At 35.9% G+C, this 22,836-nt stretch overlaps 2 protein-coding genes and 1 pseudogene across 2 annotated transcripts in view; 2 read left to right on the forward strand and 1 right to left on the reverse strand.

Moving 5' to 3' along the window:
* MTPN (myotrophin) overlaps positions 1–21,866 on the forward strand; it is a 63,034-nt gene extending 41,168 nt beyond the window's left edge. Inside the window, exon 4 of the mRNA XM_037836085.1 lies at positions 18,628–21,866. Coding sequence (XP_037692013.1) covers positions 18,628–18,714 — 87 coding nt within the window. The 3' untranslated portion in view covers positions 18,715–21,866. The remainder of the gene's footprint in view (positions 1–18,627) is intronic.
* On the reverse strand, positions 14,661–15,319 carry LOC119534056 (annotated as a pseudogene).
* Positions 19,592–21,866, forward strand: LUZP6 (leucine zipper protein 6). Its single transcript, XM_037837738.1, is given in 5 exon segments — positions 19,592–19,723; positions 21,168–21,215; positions 21,217–21,252; positions 21,254–21,315; positions 21,317–21,866. Coding segments are annotated over 5 exon segments (339 nt in total). The 3' UTR covers positions 21,378–21,866.
* Positions 21,867–22,836: the final 970 nt, after the last annotated feature.

Genomic DNA, 22,836 nt, shown 5'->3' on the forward strand with positions numbered 1-22,836 from the left:
TTGTTTGTTTGTTTGTTTGTTTTTCTTTATTCCCAGGGCCCTTGGGTCTGAATTCTTTGAGGAAGTTCGGCCACTTGAGCTGGGTCCTGCGTGCCCCCCCCTTTCTTAGGGAAAATAAGCCCTTTAGGGAATTATCTCCCACACTTAACTTCTTCCTTTGTCTATCTCAACTCCACCCTTGCCTGCTTCAGGGCTAACTGAAAATGCCTGAGGCTTTCTCCAATGAGCTCCTTAGAATGAGAGAAAAAAAAGAAAAAAGAAAGAAATCCCATTTTCAAGGCCAGTCCCCAATCCCCCAGTTTCACCAGTTGTCTGGAATTGGTACCCGATTCTTTGTGCCCTTTTTCTTGGGACACAGCCATTTTCCAGTATTCTGAGCTCAGCTGTCTCCAAAAGCCTCTGTTTTTATTTATTATTATTTTTTCTGTCAGTTCCGCCTCCTCTCTACCAGGAGACTTCAGGTTTCCTTTCCTGCTTGCTCTGGTTTTTTCTGTGCTCATAGCTTGTATTCAGTAGTTCAGATTTGTTAATTAAAACCATAACTGGAGCTTGGTTGAGTTACTTTCCCTTGCACCTAGTAGACTGCTGTTTTTTCCCACAGGGAAGTATTACAGCTCAGCCTGCCATGCCAGTGGGGAAGGGTGCCAGCTCCACAGTTTGGGGAGTTTTACTTACATTTCTAAGCTGTGATAGCAGCCATTCCACCCATTCCAAGCTGGTGTATGATGTGTGTCCGGTCATGGATGTCCCCCAACAGTTGTTCCAGACTATTTACTAGTTGTTCCTGGCTATTTACTAGTTGTTCTAGGGGACTAACCAAATCCCACACCTCCCTATGCTGCCATCTTGCCCAGCCTTCCCTTTATTGACTACTTTTTAAAGATACAATTCTAAAAGCAGTTAACCCTATTCTTAGTGGACCTGAATTTTTCTTTTCTGAGCTTCATATTGAACACAATTACTAGGTTTTTTTTAGATGTGTGATTTTTTAGTTCAGTATGTATCAAGAATATCCAGAAACTACACAGATACTATATTCCTGCTTCTGAAGTCTTCATTATTCATGTCAGATATTTGAATCAGGCTGTTTTTCCTTGTCCCCTGCAAATATCTCCTTGTACCTCATTGGTTCTAATTAGTTGTGGGCTTATCCCTGAAATAGTTACTGTGGCTATTAAATAAGCCAACCTGGGCTCTACCTTGGATCTGGGGTTGGGGTTAATTTCCCTAATAGCATGAGGGAAATGACTGAATTCTCCAACAAGAAATCAGGGTTCTATTAGCAAGAGACAAGGTCAGGAAGATAGAGGCAATCATTTGTTGATTGATTGGACAAATGTCTAATACAACTTCTAACCAAGAAGTGATACTTGAAGAGAAAATAGTGTGTAATTTTGACTAAAATAGATTCATCTAGGCTTATTGTCTCTACCCCCCACCCCCCATAAATTAGCTTGACTGTATTCTCTATTATTATTTTACATTTAAGATCATATATAAAATAGTGTTGATTCCACCAGGCTATCCTCAGTTTCATATAAGATGTAAGTTTTATATTTGGGGGTAAAAGGAGAATGAAGATATCATTTTTTTAATTTAACAGAATTATTTGGCCATAACATGCAACTGAATCTAAGAATAGAAATAGCTAATGTAAAACAGAATGACAAATTTGTAAAGAGTCTGAATGAATAAGAATGATCAATTATTCATGCCCTACAGCTTAGAAATTGGTCTTTGAATTTCAAGGCAGATATGATAAGTTATTAAGCATGTTGACTTGAAATCAGTAACAAGTAAAATTAATTAGGGTTAGAGAAAGCTTTAAAACTGTGTCTCTGAAAAGTTAAACTAGACATCAATTAAGTTTTTAAAATCTTATTTATCAAAGTTTTAAGTTATAATTCTTAAACAGTAACATTTTTGGCATAATTTTTTATGACCAAATTGTATGGCAGAATGCAACATCTGTCACTTAAATTTTGGCTTTTACTTTATCATCACAGAGAGGGTCACTTTTGCCATTGGGATTTTCTTCATCTTTTTTAAGGGCCTCTCAAAACCAGTGGTATTTAAATTATTTTATTTTGAAATGCTTTACAAATTATTTTATTTTGAAATGCTTTACTTTTATAAAACCTATCAACTTTAAAGCTGTTTCCTGTCCCCTTGCCCAGCTATTTTTACCTATGGGTGGGATCACTAGGGGGAACAAGCCAGAGTGGTAATATTTAGGGAAAATTGGAAGCTAATGACACATCTGTCTCCCTATTCGGGACTCCCCAGTCCACTCTTATTCCCACCCCAACCCCTCTTTCTCCTTCTCATCGAGATGCTAAGTGGTATTGAACAGTATGGACTGATACATAAGATCCAAAACATTAATCAGTGGGTGAGGAGTGAGCTTGTTTTATAGGTCTGTGTGGCAGAGTGGTGGAATCAACACCTTCTTAAGCCTGCTATAGTAAGCTTCCTTAGTAAGCCATCCATTGAATCCACTACAACAGCCATCCAGTTGTTTTCTCCCACCCTGGGAAATCCATGCCTTTACATTTACCCTGGTCATTGATAGTTTTACCTAGCTGTGGTAGAAAATTTAAATACTTTTCGGATTGCAGTATATTTACCATTTGAAAACACATATCAGAACCAAGCAAGATAATGAAGACTCCAGTTGCTTGGGTTCACCTCTTATGAACTTGAGCCTTCTCTATTTCCCTCTTTGTTATCTCAGCCATAAGATCTAGATCCTGCCTTTATGGAAAGTAGCTAAATGTACAGTAAAAGGAACGATTCCTTCCTTCCCTTCTTTCCCTAACATTTTCTACTTAGGATTTTGTTCTCTGAAAATAAAAACCTCTATGGGATCCTTTTTTGCCTAAGCCTCCAGTCACTTACTAAAGGAAATGCCCCTAAGCTTGCTCATTCTTATTAGCCATATCTTGAACTGCAGATCAGAACAATATTCCTTTTGTGTTAGGCTTCTCCTTCCTCCTAGGGAGAAAACATATATATATATATGTATTATGCTAGGGAGGTCCTGAACCATTGTTCTATACTCCTTATCCCCAAAACATGATATTCCAGGTCATTGACACCTTGTGGTTGTAGGATTTATTGTTAGTTGAAAAAGTACTCTTCTACATTAAATGAGCTCCTGAAAATCTGGTTTGATATGTGTGTTTATTATGCTTAAATATATCCTAGAAGGTTCTCTATAAATATGTACTCTTTTACTAAATTATTGTTTGGGAATTGAATTGTCTGGCATTTATCCAGTTTGATTTTTCTTTTACTTGTACACATAATGTTTTTCTTTTATTTGTGTCTAAGCCTTGATTTTTGTAGCCAAATAACTGACATTCAGAGATAGCTATGTTGTTGATGGATCAATTCTAAGCATGTTGAGTTGTTTATTTTAGATGAGAAAAAAGGATTGTTTTGACCTTTTCAAAAGCAGCTCAGTAAAATTGAGTCCTGCTTTTTCAAAATTAATTGTTTTGATTTTATTACTGCATAAACTCCTTCAATATTTATACCCTGTAGTTTTGTTAGTCAGATTTTTTTGGAAATTGATTATTCTTTTTCAAAGATCCTTAATTGCTAAAATTGAGCTATTCTAGTACACTTTTTAAAAGTTAGAATCGGTGTTTGCATTGTGAAGTCAGGCTTGTTCTACCTTCTATTAGAAGTAGAATCCCTGTGGATTATTATGAATTCATTCTTAAAGTATTTAGTTTAAGAACTTTTCCAGATTTATATTGCCATTGCTAATATTTTAGCTATCTGAAGTATCATCACAGAAAAAAATAAAATGATGAACAGGAATTTAGAAACTCAGTATGATCTTAACTAAAATGGAAAAAAAGAAAAATCACAAAAACGAAAGAAGATTGTTAAAATACTTGAGATCAGACTAAGTGATATGCTATATTGCTTGCTAGACTAGTTTTTTGGTTTTTTTTGTTTTTTTAACTTAATGCAATGAAAGGTGAAGTTTCTGACATAAATAGGAATTTTAGAATGTTCAATTCTTGGTTGTCCTTTTAAGCAAAGAAGAAACATCTATAGAAAATCTAATATGTTTGTGTTATCTCCTTTAATTTATTCTCAACACAGCTGCATAGGTATTGTCATCTTCATTTTATGGAAAAGGAAAACATTGTCTCAGGGAGGTTATTTTAATGGAATCAAGATTTCTTCTAAGATCTGTGACTCGAAAGTCCATTTTCTTTCTAGTACTTGAGACTGCCTTTTAGAATTGCTGTCAGGGGCTTCTACTCTAAAAGTTATTAGAGATGGAACATATACATTCTTCAGGTAAAAGACATTTGGCCTAATATTTAAAACTGTAGAGATCAACAGATGTGGGACATCCATTTCAAGATTGAGGTCAAAGCACATGCAGTGGTATCCTCTTTTTTTCCTACAATAACAGAAAAGATGTTTTTAAAATCTGCTTTGGCCCACAAGAAGGGTTTCGTTAGATGAGGAATTGCAGTGGATCCTTGAGAGAAAGCAGGCAGGAAAATATTGAAGAAGCAAATATTCTCAAACATGAGCAATCAAGTATTGTAAAATGTAGACACTGATCTAAGGCTGCTCCAAGCCCTGAGGTGGTCAGTATCCTTGAGCAGCAAATGGGTGATGAGTAGCATACACTTCCGGAAGAAGCAAATTGAACCCAGAAAGACTGAGATGCAAAAGAAATAGTAAGCAAAAAATTAGTATGTGAATAAATATAAGCAAATATTAAAATTTAAAGCAAACGATGTTTTAAAAATAAGATAGAACTACAGAATTAGTAAATAATAATATGTAAGATGGAAAGGGGTTGATCAAAGCTCTTGCTGCTTTCACCAAATCCAGAATATATGAGGAACATTAATGAAAGTAGTGAGGAGAAACAAGAGAAAACAGGCAAATGAAACAGGTAAAAATGCAGTCTCAAGAAGGATCCTGGGAAGTTTAGCAGTAGCAGAGGAGTAAGAAGCAGCCAAAGTGAAGTGCGAAACAGATGTCCATGATAGGGAAAAAGTGCCAACTGAACAGCTCAACAGTCAGTAAAAAGGCCAAACCCAGTACACTTCAGCCTGTTTTTATCACAGCAAGAACAGACTGTGCAACCAATGTCATTTAAAATTGTACTATCTAAATTATATCAGTTAAGAGCAAATTAGGTTACTTTTACAGCCCTAAGAAGTGTTACGCAGAAATTTCTGGAGTAAAGGAGATACTTAAAATGTAGTATAAAATATCCTCTAATTTGAGGAGATCGCAAACTTTTTTTAAAGGGCCAGACAATAAATAGTTTAGGCTTTATGGGCTAACATTCTGTGTCATAACTCGGTCATTGGAGACAGTATATGAATGAATGGGTGTGGCTGCACTCCAGTAAAACTTGATTTACAAAAACAAGCATATGGGCTATAGTTTTCCCTCCCCTGCTCATGGTCATGAATAGTTTGGAATTTATCACACATAATTTTAAAACCCTAACCCTTAGTGGTAAGATAAGCCTTCCTAAATGATACAAGGTGACCATGCATCATTCTGGATGCTTTTATTAGACCATACTAGTGGTTATTTGTTGAAAAGTTTTATTATCAATTAATTTAGCCAAGCAGGAGTTTATGGGACGGTGATCTGGGGTTTTCTTCATTGTCCTCTACTGAACTGGTCTTTCTGATTAAAATCTCTAGTACCTGAATAGAAGCAATGTTGCATGAAACAGTAACCTGAATTTCGCAGCCCAGTTTAATCTTGACTTTACAGCACAATATAAGTTGAAAACATTATTAAGAAGAGGGTTAATCAATAATGAAATGGTAATCTTGAGTTATCATATTGTTAGCTGAAGGACTTTCATAACTCCAAAACTCATTTATTTTTCATACTTATATATAATTTGATATCTTACTCTATTTTCTGTGGTTAAAAATGTAATTCTTAGGACGAATACTAGTAGTTTTCACATAGCATTAATAAACCATCGTGTTGAACATTTCCTGTAATGTTAATATTATCAAAATATGTAATAAATATCAAAATATCTTTAATATTAAAGTTCAACTTTTTAAAATTCCTTATAATTTATATAATTGATAATAAAGGATCTTCAGAAGTATTCTTGTTTCCTAATCATAAGGAAAACACTACAGGATATTGTTGGGGGAGGGGAGTGTATTTAAATGTTTACTTCTATTATCAGTTTTTTTTTAGATATTCTATATGCTATAATCAGATAAACTTTCAGTCATTTACCCTAGTTTGTGTTTACACTCTGCCCCTTCCCCATGCATGATATATACAGCCTTCTATAGGAACAGGAATTCTTTAATAGGAAAAGTTATACCTCAGCATGTGAGAATCAACATCACTAATTTAAAACTTAATGAAAGTTTAAAAACATTATAATTACTGTTTTATACTTACATTGCAAAATCACTATTATAAACTCTCATGCTAATATTAATGATGTTACCATACCAAGCTTTATGTGAGAGAAAAAAAGTCCGAAAGAAATTTCGCTTTTCTATTTTCTTTCACCTCTGCTTCATTTGACAGTTCTCTGTCAAAGAATATCTCTTCTGTAAGTCAACTGTAACCTTGCAAGGAAAAAAAAAATCAAATATAAATACCAGTTATCCTACAACACTATTTTTAGTGATTCACAACTATTTCAGATCATTTAGAGAGTTAACTGCTCCTGGTTTGTTGAGTAGGATAAATGAGTTTGATAAAAAGGAAAGGCTTACTCCATTGCCTTCATTTTATAAAAAGGAAGTGAAAAGGTTTAATGTCCCGTTAGAATTGTTTATGTAAAAATGCTAAAAATTTCAGCTGCTAACAGGTCTACTAAGAGAAATATAGGGAATTATTTTATCTGATAATGTATTTTCTGTGATATATATATTATTTTACTTAAGCAACCAGTTCATGATAAAACTTGAAAACCTCTCAAATTCTGGTGAAGATTTCGCTTCTTGAATTGAGAACCAAATGGTTAAGATATAAGGGCTTTCAGCATAAGCAAGTTGGTATGCTGCAGATCGAACCAACATATTTTTCCTGCATTATTCACTTCCCCTTCCCCAATAAAACGTAAAACCTTCACATATTGTCAACCATGCATTTTATAATTACTTAGGACCCCCAGGGTTCTAGTCCATATAATATCGGCAAGTCTGGCTTCAAAAAATTTAAGATAGAGTGTCCAGACACAAAATGATAAGAGTAGAAAGTTTTACAAATCGTTGCCTCCTCTAGAATAATGACAGAAAAAGAAACTGGAATTAACCCTGGAACCAGAGTAGATATTTAGAACAACTATACGAATACCAGAGGAAATCAGAAGCTGCCGTGAGTTTGGCTTTTGTAAGCGAACACATGAACCAGCGACTAGTCCCCATTGCTCAATTCATGGTAGTGGCTACAGAAACAGCTGAAGTTGGAGCAGCGCAGCCTGGATTCCAGAAGTGGCCAGCTGGGGCCAGGGCTGGCAGGGGAAACCTCCACTAAAAGTTGGAGTTGAGAGGGTTGAGGTTGGTCTAGGGGATCCATGAGGGACCAATGTGGAAATAGACCTCAGTTTTGGCCCACTGTGCAGCAGCACTTCTAGCCTCCTGGCAGCATCCACCTGGACATAAAGAGCTAGTGGTTATTTCTTTTTTTTTTTTTCCAGCTGTGTGTGATTGTTTCCTGGTCTGGCAGATGGCTGAGGGCAAAGCATAGACTTTGCTTCTGGCCTCACATTAACATCTACCAAGGATCCAGTGCATTTTTTCATTGGTTGGGTTTCTTCTTTTTCTTGGGTTGTTTAGTCTGGTGGATTCCTGAGGTCCCAGTGAGATGCTAGCCTCTGTTTCTCTCAGAAGCAGTATCTTCTGTCCTAACACCAGAATCTACCAGGAACATAAAGAGCCAATATGCCTGTTTTTCCTTTTCTTTTTTCTTTCTTTTTTGTCATCTTGTTCTTACTCTGGCAGACTGAAGAGCAGGAGCTACATTTCCAGAGTGACCACAACATAATGCTCAGAATGTCCACTTCTCAACCAAAAATTACAAAGCATATAAGGAGATAGGAAAGTATGGCCCAGACACAGGAAAAAAGGAATTCAATGGAAAATATTCCAAAGAAAATGCAGTTTCTGAAATTACTAATCAGAAATCTTGGAACAGCTCTCATAAATAGGATCAATGAGCTAAAGAAAAACATGGGCAAAGAACTAAAAATCAGGAAAACAATTCATGAACAAAATGAGAGTTTTAATAATGAGATACAAATTATAAAGAAGAACCAAATGGAAATTCTGTAACTCAGAAGTATAATAATTGAATTGAAAAATTCAGTAGATGACTGCTGATTGTCCAGGCATTGGGTTTGTGTTTGGGGCAGGAAGAGCACTGTATCCTCAATATATAACTCTGCTTTTTAATTCCTATAATAGAATACACTGAATAAGAAATAGTCATATTTTCTGATAATGGACAATGCAAAATATAAAGAGGTAATGTGGGATGAAGACAACGTGAAGAGGGAAAACTGAGAGATATGGAAGCAGAGAATATGTATGCTATTGAAGCTAAGTTGATCTTTTCAAATTAGTAAGTTATAGACTTAGATTGTATAATACAAATCCCAGGGAAACAGCAAAGAAAGTAATTAAAATATATACAGAAAAGGAAATGAGAAAGGAATCGATCAGATACCTCACAAAAGATCAACTATATACAAAAAGAAGCTACAATAAAGGAAGAGACCAAAAAGATAGGACATATAAAAAACAAAGGACAAAATGGCTGAAGTAAGTACTGCCTTTACATAATAACACTGCATGTTAAAGGATTAAACTTCCCAATCAAAATACGCAGATGGTCCGAATGAATAAAAAAGCACAGTGAGATACCATTTCACACCCACTAAATGGCTACTATTAATATTAAAAGAAACACATAGAAAATTGCATGTGTTGGAAAGGATGTGGATAAGCTGAAACTCTCATTCATTGTTGGTGGGAATGTGAAATAATGTAGCTGCTGTGGAAGACAGTTTGGCAGTTCCTCAGAAAGTTAAATATAGACTTAATATGAGCTAGCAATCCCACTTATAGGTGTATACCAAAAAGACTTGAAAGCAGGAACTCAAGCATATTTGCATTATCAGTGTCCATAGTGTCGTTATTCACTGTTGCCAAAAGGTGGAAGCAACATGTGTCCATCAAACAATGAATAGATAAATAAAGGGTGGTGTATACGTACAATGGAATATTATTGAGCTATGAAAAGGAATGAAGTTCTGATACATGTGACAACATGAATGAACCTTGAAGACATCCTCTTGAGTGAAATAAGCCAGACACAAAGAACAAATATTATAAGATCTCACTGATGTGAACTAATTAGAATAAGTAAGCTCAGAGTCAGAACCTAGAATATATTTTTCCAGGGGTCAGAGTGGAATTAGGGAATGGGGAATTAATGCTTAAATTGTCCAGTTTCTATTTGGGTTGATTGATTATAAAGTTTTGGTAAAGGATGGTGGTGATGGTACCGTGACATTGTGAACGTAATTAACAGCGCTGAATTATATATTTGGATGTGGTTAAAAGTGGAAATTTTAGGTTGTATCTAAGTTACTAGAATGAAAATTACAATATATACAGTGATTATGCTGACAAAGTGACTCCAAGTAAAGTCATTGGAATTAAAGTGTTTAATACAGTGCCAAAAAAAAAAAAAAAAAGTCCCGTTTGGTGTGAATTGAGGATTTAGAGTTTTAAATGCTAGATAATATATATTCAAGTGCTAATTTTTTAATTGAACTTACAAACTTGCATTGATAAAAGCTGCTTGTTATATTGGCAATTAATTATCATAGTAATAATCAGCATCTTCACTACAAAAGCCTTTTGTCAAGATAATGTTAAATAATTTCATTAGAAGTTTAAGAGTTTCATTTTTTAAATGTTACTAATCCAGTTTTCTTGGCCTGTATGAACATGTACTGGTGATAAAGCAGAATTAGGCTACCTGACCTAAGAATTAAAGATTATAAGTTTGTTGTTTCATGCCTATGTATCTTGTCTTTCCAGCTACATTTAAACTATCAAGGGCAGGCATAGCATGACTTGAAATTTTTTCACATTCCCCATATTCTAGCTCGTATTATCAAATAATACTTGATTATCTAAAAGTGTGACTTTTGAAGATCAGTAAATTACTTGTAATACCTTAAAGCCGTTACTCCCTAGAATGACAACAGCTAGGGCCACTTCACTTGTTCTTATTTACTTGGCCATAACAACCCCTAGAAAACTTTTTAACTCCTGAGTCTTGCTGTCTAAATATAGGCAAATGAACCTAGTCCTGATCCTAATGAGATGTCAGAACTGAAGGGTCTTCCCATTACCCGAAGAGTAATAGCATATTTTTTTTAACACAGTTTTATTGAGATATATTCACATACCCTACAGTCATCACAGTGTACAGTCATTCACAGTACCATCATATAGTTGTGCATTCATCGCCACAGTCAATTTTTGAACATTATCCTCTTACTACAAAAAAAAATTAAAATTAAAAAAGAACAGCTAAAACATTCTATCCTACCCTATTTTTCATTTAATTTTTGTCCACATTTTTCTACTCATCTGTCCATACACTGGATAAAGGGAGTGTGAGACACTAGGTTTTCACAATCACACAGTCACACCGCGTAAGCTGCATAGTTATACAGTCATCTTCAAGAATCAAGGCCACTGGGTTACAGTTTGACAGCTTCAGATATTTCCCTGAAGCCATTCCAACACACTAAAAACTAAAAAGGGTTATCTATAGAGCATATGAGAATACCCTCCAGAGTGACCTCTCAACTCCATGTGAAATCTCTCAGCCACTGAAACCTTATTTTGTTTCATTGTCTTCCCCATTTTGGTCAAGAAGATTTTCTCAATCCCATGGAGTCATGTCCCATGTTGCCAGGAGGATTTACACCCCTGGGAGTCATGTCCCATGTAGTGGGGAGGGGAGTGAGTTTACCTGCCACGTCAGCTTAGAGAGAGAGGCCACATCTGAATAATGAAGAGACTCTCTGGGGGAGACTCTTAGGTACAATTATAAGGAGACTTAGGCTCTCCTTTGCAGTAATAAGCTTCATAAGGGAAAGCCCCTAGATCGAGAGCTCAACCTACTAAATTGGTAGTCCTCAGTGTTTGTGAGAAGATCAGTAATAACCCGGATGGGGAAGTCCAACATTTCCGCATTTTTTCCCAGTTCCTCCGGGGGAGGTTGGGGGTGGGGACAACACCTGCAAATACATTTTTATTCTCTGCCTAAATTACTTTGGGATGTATTGGAATTTCACTCTAACCTGTATAAACCTACTAGATCTCACTTCCTATTCAAAGTTCCATGTAATTTGAATAGGTGTTTGAGTAAAACTGACCATACGAGTTAAATTATTTAGTGTGCTACAGAAAATATAGATCCTGTACCAAATAAACATCTCTTCCCTTGGTCTCAAACAGAAGTTGAAGTTTTAAAACACAGTCAGTATTGTCCTTTACCTTATGGCCTGATTTGCTTTAGTCCTAGCCAGATCCACTTTATTCATATCTCTAATTGAAGTCTGAACTCCTTTTCAGCTTAACAGTTGAATGGAGTGTTTTTTACAGTGAAGCTATTTCCACTTGCTATTGGACAACCTGTTCACAGTGGAAATGCTTTGTTGATCTCACAGTGATTTTTTTTTTCTTATGTCTTGTTTTTTTGTTTGTTTTGTTTTTGTGTTCTTTTTAAATAACTGTTAAATCAAACTTAGGGAAGCTTGCTTTTGTCTTGACAAAAAACAACTAACCTCGTGTCTTTTTTTTTAATAAAAATATCAAATTTATTTTAATATCTAGTTTCATTTTTAAATTAGACCTGTTGGGCAATTTTTTGTAACTTAAAATTCGTATAAGAAAGTGGGGAAAACATTAGTAAGCTATTAAAGACTGACCAAGAAAAAGTTTTTTGGACCACATATTTACAAAAGCAATTTTTAATAGGAAAAATTCCAGTTATGCTACTTACTGAGAAATATTCTTTAGCTCTTGACTTCTAAATGTAACATTCTCATTTTGACATAATTTATCTATTTTCATCCCAATTACTACTATGCCCAACAAAATTTTTCCAAGCTTTCCTTACCACTTAAGAAGTATGACTTAACTATTCATCTTATGAGTTCTTTACAAGAACTCTGTTGTTTGATCAAAAAGTATAGACCATCGCTACCACGAGTTAAACAAAAAATGGAGTGAAAAACAAAAGTGGTATCTAATAAGCAAATTACCTTATACGAATTTTAACTGTTTCAAATTTCTACTTAGCACAAGCAAAAAGAAAGAGGTTCCAAGGTACTACAGTGTTTGGCATTTGTACTGCAAGCTTTAAATTATAATTTTATTCTGCCCAACTAGTCATGTCGAAGAAAATGGCTGTGCTCGTAAATAAAAAAATTGTTATATCCAGCAGGTAGTATTCTACTTGTCAAGAGAACTCTTTATAAAATTAGGTTAAAAAAATGCAGAATGTCTGATATTTATCTTACCAGTATAAAGGCTAAAAAATCAAACTATATAGAAAATATTTAAATGATTAATATTTGCTTTGAGAAACCAAAAGTGATTATATTCCAAGAAACAAGCAATAATGACAAAAGATGTGATTGATACACTCTATCTTTTTAAAACTCAAACATACTTTTCATCTTACAGGGGACAATTCTGACTTTTACTTTCTTTGTCCAGAATAGAACTCATTTGAAGCTATAATTTGAATAGAGTTCATAATCTCTATTTTTTTCCCCATAGGATATTTTTATTTCAATAGGTAGGCTACAAAATGGCAAATGACTAAGTCAGTTATAAAGATTTTGTAGAATAAATGCTAATTTACCCAATAACTGTCAACAGATAACAACATATTTCTATATCCAAACCTAAAAGTTACTACAGTACTGAAGTCTTAACTAACATAATTCTTCCATATGGTCAGACTTTGTTCACTATATAATACTGTCATAAAATCCAAAGAAGAAAGCTTAGTGAGTCCTTCCAAAGCTGCATAATTTTCCAAATGATTTTTCCTCTGGTTTCAGAGCCTATCGTTTTCTTCCAATCCTTTAGTCGTTTGGCTTTTGCAGTATTTTCTTGACATTTTTGTTTTTCTTCTTTTCCCTGGCCTCAATCATCTTGGTCAATTTCCAGGACAGTGCAGCACTTGCTAGGAACAGGGGAGTAAGGTCCAAAATCACTGTTATAAGGAAGCCATGTGGGTCCTTTGCAGCCCATTCCACAACCTACTCAGCCCAAGCCTTTATATCAAACATCTTTGTAGCAGTCTTAGGAAAATTTAGGCTTGAGTCGTGATCTCTGACTTTGTCCTGGGATTATTAGAAAGCCAATCACAAATTCAGATGACTCTTGGTTGTCTTCTTTAGTTCTACCATACACTTCTGAAAGAAGGTTTAAATTCCTTCTTTCCCCTAACAGGGCTGCTGGCCTCTGGGAGCCACATACATCCCAAACTCAAGCCACACGGGCGCAGACTGGGCCTTTTCACTCAGCGGCAGGCCCGGTGGGATTCGCAGAGTGGAGAGTCCCAAGTAGCCCTAGCCTTGACACACCTTGCGCTACGGCTGACTCCACTGGGCACGGAGGTGTAACTACAGCAATGACTGTACTCCAGCCTCCCGTAAATCGTGCCCCAAAAGTGGGGCACAGACTCCAACTCCCCACTCCTAACCTCATCTCGTTTTAAGAGAGGGATGGTAGTTACCTTGCAAGAGTAAACTTTATACCATGAATGATTCAGGTTTAGGTCTGGTGATACTAAATGGAGACAATAGCATTGTTGCCAAAATTATAATCTGCTGGTGGCATTCGCAGAAAAGAAGCCCTTGCAAATTTCTAAGCAATATTAAACTCTGTTGGGAAATTCTAAAGTGTCTTACAGGCCAAAAAGGGAATGAGGTTAGTGTTCTCGTTTGCTAATGCTGCTGTTAAGCAAAATGCCAGAAATGGATTGGCTTTGATGAACGCCATAAAGTGCCCAAGGTAAGGCTCAACAATTAGGTACCTTCACTGAAGGATGGCCATCGGCGTCCAGAAACCTGTGTTAGCTCGGAAGGCACGTGGCTAGCGTCTGCTTGCTCCCAGGTGGCATTTCAAAATGGTGCTCTTCAAAATGACACTCTCAGTTGCTCTGAGTCTAGGCCTGTGTGGCTTTTTTTAAAATACTCCAGTGATCCAATAAAGACCCACCCTGAATGGGTGGGGCAACACCTCCGTAGAAGTAATCCAATGAAAGATCTCACCCATAGTTGATTGAGTCACAGCTCCATGGAAGCACTCAATCAAATTCCAAGCTAATCAACACTAATACTTCTGCCCCACAAAATTGCATCAAACATAATGGCGTGTCGGGGGACACAATACATCCAAACTGGCACACTTAGTAAAAGGCCTCAGTACAGTGAATAAAATACTGGAACTTGGATATGTAAAAATAGGGCGGTAGATTGGGTCATGCTTACAGTAGTCTCAGTGAGGTTCAAATAAACTAATTTAACAGTAGCACCACTTCACAGGTCATGCATTTCCAGGAACTTTCCCTCAGTAAGTGCTGGCAGAAGGTGTGCTCAGTCGTTTTCAAATATAGATGCCTAGCTGCAAAGCCAAAACATGAGAACTGAAGAGAGATGGAATGAACACCGTAAGAAATTCTGCAGGGAAATCACCCCCTTTCTTCATGGCTCCACTTATTCTCATGCTTAAAGAAGCACAACGTTTAGGATGCCTGAAGTGGAACTCCTTAGATGGAATGTTTTCAGGTCTGCTGGACCAGTTGGATACCCAGTCTTCACTTTTCTTCAAACCCTCAGTTTTTTTTCTGTACTTCTCCAGTTTATTCTGTCTGAGAGCTGTGGTCCCTGCTGGTGTGCATTTCCACATCAAACACCATCTATCCATCTTTTTGTGGGGAAGGGCTGTCTTAATGAGAACTGCGCCTTGAACCACTCTGTCCTGATTCATGTTGTGCATCCAAAAGAATCTTCTCCATGTCTCCACTGTGGATAGAGGATGAGGAAGGTACATGTTCAAGCCCCCATTTTTCCTGTTGCCATTGTCATTGCCATTGCTGCTGTTCATCGGTAGCTCCGCCCAGGAACTGTTGAGACTGGCTGGCAGTGGCAAAGGCTGTTCACCTTTTTTGCAGTTGTTGTGGCAGTGGTGGTGTGGTGCTGTGGCGGTGGCTGCTCAATTAAATGAGACAACACAGGCGCCTGTAAGAGCTGCAATCTCAGGACAGTATTTGGTTCTTGGGCAGCAACGCCAATATCAGTGATTTGTCACAGATTAATACTATTTTAATTGTTTTGTCCGGCCCCTGCTGTGTGTGTAGTACTTGTCTATATCAATTAATTTAAATATGTATTGCCTGTTATTAGCCCTGTACAAGACCTTGGGAATGGAAAAACTATTAAGCTTGGTTCCTGCCATCAACATATTTAGTGTAAAAGGAAACCAATATGTAAAATCATAAGTACATTTCTGTTCTAATCTTTGTTCTTTTCTTCCTTCTGCTTTCTTTGGTTTAGTTTGCTCTTTTTCTCTAGTTTCTTACAATGATTGCTTAGATCATTGACTTGAAACTTTCTTTTCTGGTATGGACGTTTAAAACTGTAAATTTCCCTCTTAAATGCTGTGTTAACTACATTCCATAACGTACTGAGACTTGTTTTGGGTCCCAGCTTAGGGTCTATCTTGAAGAATTTTCCATGTGCTCTTTAAAAAGAAAGTTTATTTTGCGGTCTTTGGTTGGAGTGTTCTATTAATGTCACTTAGTTCAAGCTGGTTGATGGTGTTGTTCAAGTCTTCAATATCCTTCTCAATTTCTGTCTATCACTTATTGAGAGGGGTATTGAAATCAGCAACTATTGTTGAATTTTTTATTCCGCTTTTCAGTTCTGTCACCTTTTGCTTCATGTATTTTGGGGCCTGTTCTTAGATGTGTATGCATTTCTCATTAATCTATCTTCCTCATACTGACCCTTTTATCATTATGAAATGTCCCACTTTGTCTCTAATAATAATTTTTAAAGTCACTTTTGTCTGATTTATATATGGCCACTCTTTTATGCTTACTCATCTATTTCCAAAAGTAATACACATGTATCCGTATTTAGAACAAAAGAGTAGAAGGAAACACTAAAATGTTTATTCTAGTTATCTCTGGCTTATAGAATTATGAGTTTTATGTTTATCTGTGTATTCTGAATTTTCTGTGATAAATTTGTATTATAAAAAGAAAAAACATGATTCATGTAAATTCTTAAAATTTTTTATCAACTAGGTGATTTTGGTTGCAAATGACAGAAATTGATTCTAACAAATAGAAAAGAAATCTTTGGAAAGCTGCAGGACTAATCATAGAATCAATAAGAAAACTGGAGGACCAGGTTGAGAAAGGGCCAGAACTACAGCACCTACAGGGCTCTAGGTAGCAAGAACTTCTCAGCCGTCTCATTTGGTTTATGTCATGGGAATAAATTAGCTGTAACTTCTTTTTCCTTCTTTCTTTGTCTCTTTTAAGTCAAGATTCAAAATCCAGTGGTGAGCATCTCTCCACATTGTCTAGCTTGATCAAATAAATCTTTGATACTTGGCAAGGAAAGTGGCACCTTGATTTATAGTTCCAGGACTCCATAGATTGGGAAGAAATGAACCCAAAATGAAATTAGGATGCTGTTATCAAAAGAAAGGAAATGAAGTCTGGCAACTAAAAAGTAACAGATATTCACTATAATATTTAATTTTTCATTAATGCAGAATTATAGTTTACAATCCTAGGCATAAAGAAGAGCATCTAAATGAATAAGAAATCATTTATTTTTAATGCAGTGATCTCAATTATTCTCACTTAACCTATGTTGCAGCACTTAACACTTTGAATTGAAATTCTCACAGATTTCTCTCCCACCATCTGTGCACCCCTTGTTTTCCATGAGGTAACTTCAGTATCTAATTTGTGAGTGAGTAAAGCAGTTAAATTTAATTAGAAAATTAGGAAATAGAGACTTTTATAGTGATACTGAGGACTTTTTGATAATTTCACACTTTCTAGCTTGTCTTTCATCTCTCTGGTTCACCTCACCAACTTTTACTTATTCATTAAGACTCAGCTCAAGCATTTCCTCACTCAGGAAGACTTTCTCTCTGGTACCCTCCTGCCACATCCCTTTCTGGTTTACATGGCACTAGTCCCTCTACACATCTGTATTATTGCACTCATCCTACTCTGCTGTATGGTTTCTCTATCTTTCACACTAGCCAGACTGGCAGATCCTCTGTTGTTTTTCTTTGATCTGCTGCGCTAATATATTGTCTACACATCAAACATTGAGTAAGTATTTCTTGAATGAATTAATGAATTTGCCAAAGAAAAGGGCTAAGGCATTCTATATAAAGCCCAGGATGTTTAAAGCATGTTCAGGAATTGGTGAGAAATTCCATATGATTAGAAAACAGAAAGATTAATGGGAGAAGAGACTGTGAGTTTGACTACAGTTAGTCTCTAAAGGACCATATATGCCAAGTTGATACTTAATTCTGTCGACCTTAGGAACTAACAGAAAAAGGAATGAGATTTGGCAAAGGGAGAAGGGAACACTAGAGTCTATGTGATATGTAAATATTGGTTGGGGCTAGAGCTAGCTAACAGAACCCTCAGGTGGTGGCACATGGTTGTCTCTGGGAGTTAAGAGGTAAGTTGTAGTTTGGGAGCAAAGCACTGATAAATATTATTTCTTTCAGCTTATATTTACGGAACACCTACAATGTTCTAGGCGCGTTTCTAGTGCTGGAGATACAATGGTGAATAATGTGGAAACATAAGTCCTTCTTCCATGGAGCTTTCATTCTAGAAGGGAAAGACAGATAAAACAATATAGAGACACAAAGTACATACACATGTTGTCAAATGTCGAATGCCAGATTCCAAATAAAATGTTCCAGGACAGTACTCTGGGTTAAGTGTTCGAGCAACTTCCTTTCAGAACCCAAATCCCAGTCATTTCAGCTAAATTTTCACAAGTAATATGACCAATATTGTACATGTTCTTAGGAAATCGGTCTAAAATTAAGTTTGTAAGGAGGTCTGAATACTTCTGCACTTTCTGGAAAGTGGTGGAAAGAAGAAACGTGAATAATTTTGTCAGGGGAGTATTTCTTCTTTAGCAAAAGTGATTTTCCCCCCAACTTCATGCTACGTAGGGAAATTCTCTTTTAAAGCTGAGTACATCAGGTAGATACGTGATAGGCAATCCAGAGTCATTGCTTATGTTCATGAAAAGTGTGTGTTTGTAGCCTGTGATTTCTGGTGTCTGAAAGAGAGTATGGCACTTTATAACTTAATCCATAACACTTCCAATTTTTTTCCTTAATAGAATGGACTCCATTAGTAAAGGAGTTTTTAATTCTTGATTTATACATTAGCCTAAACCAAGCAATGTAGTCTTATTTTCTCGACTCCCAGTTGTGGGCTCATTTAATGATGAAGGCTCTTACCTCTCTTTTCCAGGGTGCTGATAAGACTGTGAAAGGTCCAGATGGATTAACTGCCTTTGAAGCCACTGACAACCAGGCAATCAAAGCTCTTCTTCAGTGATGGATGAATGGACTGATAACTCTTGAGGAATGACTCTCCTGTGGCCTCACACTGCTGCCTGTCTGTCTGTCACTCTCTATCTGCCAGCTTCTTCAGCTAAATACTTTAAGAGGGGTGAGGGGAGAGAGAAATTCATAACAAATCAGGCTACCAGAAAAGAAAATGTTTTGGAAGAGGGGGAAAAAACACGATCGGGCTTTTACCAGGATTCCTGATCAAGTCTGCCTCTTCCATTTCTAATAAAATATACAGCTTATACCCAAGGGAGAGCAAAGACAAAATACACCATTGACATTTGACCTTTTCAGCTCCCTGGCTAATTTATTAATTAGATTGTGTTGAAGGTCCGATTATACAAAGGCCAACTATACATATTTAGTAGCCCTAACTGTGCAAGCAGTAGTGGCTGCTGTGATGTAAACTTAGGGTGCTGAGATAAGCAATTAGCTACAGCCTTCTGCCTTAAGAATGCACTCAAGTGGAGATTTCTTGGCGTAGTTAAGAACACTACCTGTGGTTGGTGACCAAATCTTTCCTCAGTGACTTTAAGCTTTATGTGAAAGCTCACTTAAGATGAGGAGGGGCACACTCCCAAATTGCTGGATGACTGAACCTTGGATTTCCTCTCCCCTTTCACATGGATTTCATGTATCTTTAGATAATACTGACTAGTTTTATTTTTAAAAAATCTTAAATTTTGGAAGTCTAAAGGAGAAATCATTCCAGGATGAGTATTTTTTTTCTCCTCTAGATTCAGACATCTATGTAACATTGAAACACTTGCAAACTCCTGCTGGTAGTAAAAGGGGATTTAAAAATAGAATCATAGCCATACGCTTGTTTGTTTCATAAAAAGAGAGCAGTTGTCTTAGTACCTATGGATTTTCTTCATTTGCTGTTTGAGTGGATTGAACTCACTTGTGTTTGGAGAATCAAGGAACATTCTTTGAAATGCCTCTCAGACCCATCTTGGATGCTGATTACTTACTGCACCAAAGCCTTCACTAGGGTGAGATTTACTATTTGGACAAATTTAACCTCATCCCTTCAGAAACGATGCTTGTTAACCAGGTTTTCCTGAGTTGTTGATAGACTTCTGCTGATCCTATGTCAACCCCTCTCATAATATATTTTTATTTCTTCTATAAATCTTGCATTGCATAAAATGTGATGCCTTCAAATTGTATTCTGCATTCTTAGAATATAATGCCCTAAAATGATGTTCTTACGAAACAGAAAATATTTGGACACATCCAAATGTTTATTTCATAAGTAGTGTAACTTAATTATTAATACATATACCCTTAAATTTGATACATCGCTTTTAAAACATTAAGATTCCTTTGACTTGCCATCCATATAAGCTTATTAAAAATATTAGGGTTTTTCCTTAGCCAGGTCCTGCAGTAATTGAATATACTTCAAATTCTTGAACAGGGGGAAAACGGTGGGTTAGGAAATTGTATTCAGATTGTGGATAATGAGGAATTAATAATCATTTTTTCAGGCAATGTAGCATTCTACAGCAGGGTTAAACTTACCATCAGCCTAGCTAATGACAAATCTTACTGATCAGTTGCTGATTCACTGGTTGGCATATGGGTTTATGTGTTGTGTGTTTTTCTTCAGGAATCCTTTTCTTAACCCATGGCTTTTTCACTCAAAACTAGCCTAAACCTGTAATTTTTCAGAGTCCAAGAAAATCACAAAATAGTGGTGTAAATACTTTCACATACCTGGCTAATTCTGCTGCCTATTAGAATTGGATTAAAAGTCAGTAATCAGTACTTTGTTACATCACTGAACCAAACTATGGAGACATCCTCATTGGAAATGGAGGGCACTCTGTCAGTCTGTAATTATCACGGTAGGCAACAAGGTATTTTCTTATCTTTGTTTTCACCTCTTAACATAATGTTATTTAAAAAGCTTGAATTTTGCCCTTTACATGATTTCCACCTTTACTTTCAAAGTGTTTTGTTGTAGTTGGCTATTGCAGAGAGTGCATTGTCTCATCATTCCTAAACCTGGTCTGCTTTCTACAGTCATTGTGGTATACAAACCATGTGATTCTTTGTACAGTTTTTCCTGATGTTCCTTATAATGCAGTAGAGGCTATTTTGCCCTCCTCTTCTTTCTCAGCCATTTTGTAAACCCCATAATTATGAAGCGATTGCTTGAGAAAATAACATATAGAACATAGAATAGAATAGACTGACCAAGATGGTTTTAACATTTGTTTCTGTTTTTGTTTTTTTTTAACTAGGTTATTTATAATGTATTTTTGAACCACTTGGCAGAGAAAAGTCACAACACTTAATGTTCATACTTTGAGTAGAGGAAGCTAAAACCATGTCTGCTTTTTGGTAATCAATGCATTAGTGAAAGGTCAAGTAAGTTTTGTTCATTGAAGTAATATTTAACATCTCAGAAAAATCTTGCATGTTCTGTAGTTTTGTACTAAATCAGTCATTTCATATGCATTATATCAAGTAAAAACAGGGTGATTTACCTGTTTACATTAGTATACTAACAAATTTACCCCTTGCAGCTTCACACTGGTATCTGTAGACTTATAGTGCAAATTCAGCACCTGAATATATCCAAGTAGTTGTATGCATAGCACACCTTTCTTAAACCAGTTGGGCACAGAGGACAGGTAGGTAGGTGGCATTGTACAGAAGCTGCAAACAAGTAGTAGGCTCTTTGTTCGTTGATTTCTTTCCCCAGATAATGGATTTTAAATCTCTATATACCTAGTTGAAATTTCTTTATTACAATTAATACTTCAACTGAGCTGCTGTTTTCTTCCATGCAATATTATATACTCAATTGTGTTTAGGAGAAACTGGTGAGAGCACCCTCCTACATAAGCAGTTGCAGTGTTTTGCATGCAAAATTTTAAGAAATTAAATTGTCCTGATTCTATTTTGTAAATGGAGAAACAATCATATCTTTCTAAGCAGTAACGGAAGAAAACTAGTGCTTTGTGCATTTTGATATATTTGAGTTCATTTTTTCCACAGTATAATACTTTTGACATAATTGGGTTTCTCATATTATCCCAGTTCATGTACATCCGAATGCTAAATAATACTGTGTTTAAGTTTTGTGTTGCAAGAACAAATGGAATAAACTTGAATTGTGCTACAGCTTATGTGTCAGCTGCATTTTTCTCCCTCAGTTATTATCACCTCCCTTTTCCAGTCTTCTCTACAACCATACCAGAATTTTGATTGACTCAAACTTTTAATTAATCTAACTTTTCCCATGTATTCCACTTCTAGAAAAAAAAAATTAATGGAAAGAAAATAAACATATACCAAAGATATAATTGAAGTAAACTGTACTTACTAGTTATTGAAAGGTTTTGATTTTGATTGTTTCACTGTAATTGTTTAATAACCCTTCCAATTTAAATGAGAGCATGGTGTAGTTAAACCAGCATATCCAAAAACATCAGGATCTTACTAGGTCATGGTAAGCCTCTTTGATCCTTTAATTAATATGTTCGTTTGAGTTGCTGCATGTTATTTGGAGATCCATATTTTCCAGAAGTCAATTGACCATGAATGCTTTTTTAGGGTGTACTTTTCAAAACAAATTTTCCTGCTTAATGATCTCTAAAACATTTTGTCACCGTGAACCTCAAATCTGAACAAGATTATATATAAAATTAGTTTGATTTTGTTGTAATCTTACCAATAGTGTAAGACTCTTGCATAGTTTACTTTTGAAATGGTACATTGATGATAGAAAAATATATACAGATGCTAAGTTACTGCAAAGACTTTCTTTTAGAACTTTCATGTTAACTGAAATATAAATGTGGGGTGGGGTGTGGTTTTAGATGGGAATGGTTTTTAAGAACTGGGGTCTATAAAGAAATTGTTCTAAGTGTAGTTAAATATGTTTTAAAAGGAAACAGCCCGTTTTATATAATAATTGAAGAGCAGACTAGTGTATGTAAATGCAAAACATGCGTATGGAGGAAAGCAAATTACTGTAAAAATCTTTTCTGATTAGAGAACTATTGCAGAACTTTAATGAAGCACAGTATTTCAGACCACCATAAGATTTTATCCCCCTCTTTCTGCAAAACCAGTGATTCTCAAAGTATGA

The sequence above is a fragment of the Choloepus didactylus genome, chromosome 5 (genome assembly GCF_015220235.1).
Source record: "Choloepus didactylus isolate mChoDid1 chromosome 5, mChoDid1.pri, whole genome shotgun sequence".
Classification (NCBI taxonomy): domain Eukaryota; kingdom Metazoa; phylum Chordata; class Mammalia; order Pilosa; family Megalonychidae; genus Choloepus; species Choloepus didactylus.